The 5,520-nt window shown below is 44.8% G+C and overlaps 1 protein-coding gene across 1 annotated transcript; it reads left to right on the plus strand.

Annotated features, from left to right (window-relative positions):
* The first annotated feature begins 2,823 nt into the window (after positions 1-2,823).
* LOC137907505 (interferon-inducible GTPase 5-like) lies at positions 2,824-4,923 on the plus strand. The gene is made up of 2 exons (XM_068751847.1): positions 2,824-3,379; positions 3,534-4,923. Exons 1-2 carry the CDS (start codon positions 2,824-2,826, stop codon positions 4,169-4,171), a joined length of 1,194 nt encoding a protein of 397 aa, XP_068607948.1. The 3' UTR covers positions 4,172-4,923.
* The last annotated feature ends 597 nt before the right edge of the window (positions 4,924-5,520 follow it).

Raw genomic sequence — 5,520 nt, forward strand, 5'->3', positions numbered from 1 at the left:
TTCCAGAAAATCACCTGACACGAGCAACCAATGAGATGCCTTCTCACGCAGAGACGTTTTCATTGGTCGTTTTCCAGAAGGCCGGCCTCTGATAACTGGAACTGTCCCTATAAGGAGGCTGTCTTGTCTCCCAGCTGCCTCCAGGATCTTCTGCTCTGATCAGGGGCAAACTTCCGGCTTCAGGGTGAGTAGCTCCCTGAAACCTTTGATCTCGGTGAAGCGCAAGTAAAAGTTTTTACCAGCGTCTGCAGCAACAACGATGAGATGCAGAGCAAACACTGAAACTGTCTGAGAACTGAAGCCACCGTCTGCTGTGGAGTCAGAGTTCAGCTTCTGCAGCGAGGATTTAACTCCATGCTGTGTTTGAGAACTTCCTGCTTCTTAACGGGATACTTTAAAGGAGCAGGACGCAAACATTCCGTGGTTTCTAAAGGTAGAGTGCACGTTATCGTTCAGCACAGGGAGGATGTAGATGAGATTTTATTTTAAATAAACACTCATCCTGCACGTTTTACAGTCTGTCCTGCTGCTGGCAGAGGACACTGATTACTGGTCACTAGTGTGCGAGTCATGAACGAATCGTTCGATACCAGAGAATCACTTTACCGAGGCGCTGCTGCTAACAGATAACTAAGAGACGAGACGAAATATATATTCAGTCACTGTTCTGAAGATCAACTTTAGTGTTCGACTGGCTGGAACGTGGAACTTAAAATAAACTCACCATAATTCATTCTGCCTTTTTGTTATATAATTGGAATTAGAAAATAAATAATAAGAATTGACAGAAATAAAGACACACATTTATTAGGCCCGAGCGCCTATCCTAGGCGTAAGGGGCTGTTGCTTTTGCAACGCAGAAGACGACAAGTTGTCAAGCGCAACTCGTCAACCCTCGGCATCCAACTTTGCCATGCTGTTGAGGACGACCAACACACTCACGCACACACACACCAACACTCAACAGCACACACACACACCCTGACACTAAACAACACACACATACAGACACACACAAACACGAGTTGACGAGCGCAGCGATGTCAAAAAATGATGGCAGTACTTACTTGAGCAGTTTTGGAGCAGATGGATCGTGTTTGTGTGTCTGTGTCCACAGACGCATAGCCCTCGTCGAGACCATTCCGAAAATGTATTTTGTGTAATAGTCGCGCACTCAGAAAAAAAGTTATATTGTTTTTGCTAAAATTCTTTATTCTTTATTCTTTGTTCTGCTGTTTAAACGGCAATTTGACCCCCTGAACATGCTCGAAAACTCACCAAACTTTGAACCAAGCTCAGAACCGGCGAAAAATTAATTTTATGTTTCAAAATTGGGCATGAAAAAGTGGCACGCTAGCGCCACCTACAAAAATCACAATGCATTGTGCCTATGGGGAGGGGTCCGACGCCAACTTTGTCGGACAGCCACGAAATTCGGTACAGACATGCGTCAAGTCAGGGCAAAAAAAATATATATATTATGGCCACGCCCACAGACACACAGGAAGGCGGCCATATTGGATTGAAACTTAAAAACTGCTGAGTCAGCGTTTGCACACACACACTCCAATCAAAACCAAATTTTAAACACTTATTGACCCTTCCTACCTGGACACTTTAAAAGTGAAACTTTGACAATCGGCCTTACAGCGCCCCCTACAGAACAAGAACAAAAATTGAATGGGAAGTAAAAAAATAGTTTGCCAGAAATGATTGAAATTTTCCAGAAAATTCCCTCATGTGGTCCCGATCAAAAAACACAATCGTAACCATGTTGTTGTTTTTACGGTGTTGCCATGGCAATGGCCGGCATTCCCCATGTTAATCAAATGAGTGCGACACAAAACAATCACCAATCTTATGAAAATGGCATATTGGCATGGAAAAGTCCCAAGTTTGCCACATACATTCTCACACACATGCCGGTTGAAAAGGCAATGACACCCAGACTGCATTCTTTACGCTGTTGCCATGGCGATGGCAACCCCTCCTATGGGGAGGGGTCTGACGCCAACTTTGTCGGACAGCCACGAAATTCGGTACAGACATGCGTCATGTCAGGGCTTTTTTTTTTTAAATTATGGCCACGCCCCCAGACACATAGGAAGGCGGCCATATTGGATTTAAACTTAAAACCTCCTGACGGCAGATGGCCCTATAATCCAAATAACGATTTGACTAAACTGTGAGCTACTCATGCAGCTCAAATCTAAACGCTTGTGAAGCACTCAGGACAAAAGCGGCGTGCGTCGGCGGGTCAGCTCAACGGCCTGTCGGCCGGCGAGGGCCTACAACGCCGCTTGTGGCTTTAATTATTTATTACTTTTGCACAAGTGTATTGTGTATATATTTATTTTTCTTATGCTGCACTGTTTGAACACATTTTCTGTTGTATTTATATTTAATTTATGCTGTTGGAGAACGAATGTTCTTTTTTCCTTCTGAGAACTCCTGATCTTTCACTCTTTTCCCTCAATGAAATTGATTATTTCCCCATTTCAATCAGCCATTTTAGCAGCATCAATCGCTAGCAGGTGAAACTTGTATTTACAAGTATATTTCTATGCACCTTCTGGGTCAGTGACTCAGTGACTCAAACTTGATTTACTTTAGTGAGTGACTCATTTAAACCCGACCCAGTAAAGAGTTGAGTTCACCATCACTACTTGTCACATTGTTAATTGTGAATGGGTTTTCTGATTATAATCTCATGTACAAATCTGTTTCATGTCACCTGCGTGTTGCAGGATTACATTTTTGAACATTCCCGAAAACACAACGGTAACTTTTGAACTTGTGTTTGCTCCAGTTTTCAGGATCAACATGAGTAATCCGGTGGATGAAAGATCAGCTGGAGAAATTAAAGCAGCTCTGCAAAGTAACAATCAAGCTTTAGCTTTTGCTAAAATCAAGGAGTGTTTGAAAAAGGCAAACAACACTCCCCTGAATATTGCCGTCACTGGAGAGTCCGGCTCTGGAAAATCCTCCTTTGTGAATGGATTTAGAGGCGTCGATGACTCGGAGGAGAATGCTGCCCCCACTGGTTGTGTAGAAACCACCACACAGGTCACAAGATACCCCCACCCAAGCTATCCCAACGTCACTCTGTGGGACCTTCCTGGTATCGGTACCATGAAGTTTCCAGCTAGTCAGTACCTGACGCATGTGGGATTTGAAAAGTACGACTTCTTCATCATCATCTCAGAAACGCGCTTCCGAGAAAATGACGTCCTGCTCGCTAAGGAGATCGGGAGGATGGGAAAGAAGTTCTACTTTGCTCGCTCAAAGGTCGACAACGATCTGCAGGCGATGAAAAGAAGCAAGAAGAATGTAAATGAAAAAGAGATTCTGGACCAGATCAAGAGAAACTGCATTCAAGGTTTGATCTTTAATAGCAATAAAGATATGAAATAATTAAACCCATAATTGCGAGTAAAGTATGGAAAACTACAAAATGTTTGGACTTAGAATTCAGTTTTTTTTCCCAGAGGTCATTTCATTTTAAAAGTGTAATAAGTTCCTGTATTTTACAGGTCTTCAAAATGCAGGTGTGGCATCTCCTAAAGTCTTCCTGGTGTCCAGGTTTGACCTCCACCTGTACGACTTCCCTCTCTTACAGCAGACTTTAGAGGAAGAACTTCCTCAACACAAAAGGGATGTGCTGCTGTTCGCCATGCCCAACATCAGCCTGGAGGTCATCAACAAGAAGAAGAAGGTCTTCCAGGACCAAATTTCGGTTTATGCTTTAATGTCTGCAGGCGGGGCAGTTGTACCAATTCCTGGGGCGTCTGTTGGTCTTGATCTCACTTTGTATGTTTCGGTCACCATTCAATACATGGCCGGGTTTGGTCTCGATGACGGGTCTCTGAAGAGGCTCTCTGCTAGTAGCGGTGTGCCACTGGCCAATCTGAAGTCTGTAATCGCTTCACCACTGGCTTTGGCAAAAATCACCCCTGCTCTCATATCCAAGCTGTTGCTTGCATGTACAAGCACAGCCGCGTTATTGGCTGCAGAGGAAGGCTTCAGATTTATTCCAATCATTGGGACAGCAGTGGCAGCAACGCTCTCCTATAAAGTCACCGAGAGCGCTCTGCAGACGTTCCTTGACATGCTCGCTGGAGATGCACAGAGGGTGTTTAAAAAGGCCCTGGGTGTGGACAGCTCGGTGTGATTCTCTAAGGGAATATCAATGGCGTCTCTGCACCGTTTAAAGTGCATCTGTCTGCTGTAGAATTCCAGCAAGCACGTTCAGAAAGTTTTTCAGAGTATCTCTGCCAGATGTTTTTTAAGGAATTCCTTGAAGCCAACAATTTATATTACACTTATTTCAGAAATATTGTAGATGCCTCCATCTAATACAAGATGATATATTGCCTTGGTTTTGTGCCATGTAAAGATCTTTCCAATGCTTGTTGACTTTGTAAATCTGTGCTACACCAGAAATCTGCTTTTTTCTGCAAAATGAAACCTTTGATATGACGCTGACTTTTTAGATCTTCTTCATTTGTTTAATTTGATAAATATTAGGAGACGTCTGCATCCACTATTTTACTAACCAAGTGTGGGTTGTTTTATATCAAAGACCAGTTAGCCGCTGCCTTGAACTAAATCACAGCATCGCTTCACTTTGGACAGTTGCTCACTGCCTTCACTACAAACAGTGTTGGTGGTGCACCGCTTTCCCCTCCTGAGGCGCTGGACGGTTTTCCCAAATCTTATTCGAGGCTGACCGGCAGTCCTCCTCCATGGTCTCTCCAACCTTTTCCCAGGAGTATTTGCATCCATAACCACTTTGGCCGCAGTACGCTTGGCATGCCGGTACCTGTCAGCTGTCTCCGGAGTCCCACGAGTCAACAAGACTCGATAAGACTCCTTTTTCATCTTGACGGCATACTTTACTTCCCAACTCCATGCCAGGTTTTGAGGTTGCTGCATTGGCAGGCACCGGAGACCCTGCGACCACAGCTCTGAGCAGCTACTTCAACAATGGAGCATTGTCCATTGCCCCTCCCAAAGACTCCAACCAAATCACGTGACGTCACTTAGCGAGTCAAATAATTATGACGAAACCCACTGAATGAGACCTTTTCTTTTAAAAATCCAAGCTCTCCATCATTCAGACCTTTGTGCACGAACAGCTCTTTTGCACCTAGCGGGCCAGGGCACATATGCTAGGATGCTATTGTAGCGATCACGGGGGCCGGTCACTGTGTGTGTGTGAGGCGCAATGCATCATGGGAGTGACTGGGTTGTGCTTTTGGCACCATGAGTGAGAGGGGTGTTGCGTTGAATGTCCTCAGCGCAGCATTCTTGTGTAGTCAAGTCTTCCCGTGTCACGATAAAAGCACCCGCTGACACGAGCTCAGTTCCAGTGTGGTGCTTCTCCTTGAGCTCGCTACACTGTTTATAGACTACAGCTCTGCATTTGACAGAGCTAGCCCCCACGAACTCACAGGCACCCTCCTTCTGTGGCTGGGTGCTGAACTTCTTAACAGGCATACCCCAGTAAGAGTCCACAAC

The sequence above is a fragment of the Brachionichthys hirsutus genome, chromosome 18, assembly GCF_040956055.1.
Source record: "Brachionichthys hirsutus isolate HB-005 chromosome 18, CSIRO-AGI_Bhir_v1, whole genome shotgun sequence".
Classification (NCBI taxonomy): domain Eukaryota; kingdom Metazoa; phylum Chordata; class Actinopteri; order Lophiiformes; family Brachionichthyidae; genus Brachionichthys; species Brachionichthys hirsutus.

Bases quoted from the DNA above. Each gene is read 5' to 3' on its own strand.
- LOC137907505 (XM_068751847.1), top strand. From the start codon at position 2,824: ATGAGTAATCCGGTGGATGAAAGATCAGCTGGAGAAATTAAAGCAGCT. The intron at 3,380-3,533 runs GTTTGATCTTTA...TGTATTTTACAG, and splicing joins CAAGAGAAACTGCATTCAAG to GTCTTCAAAATGCAGGTGTG.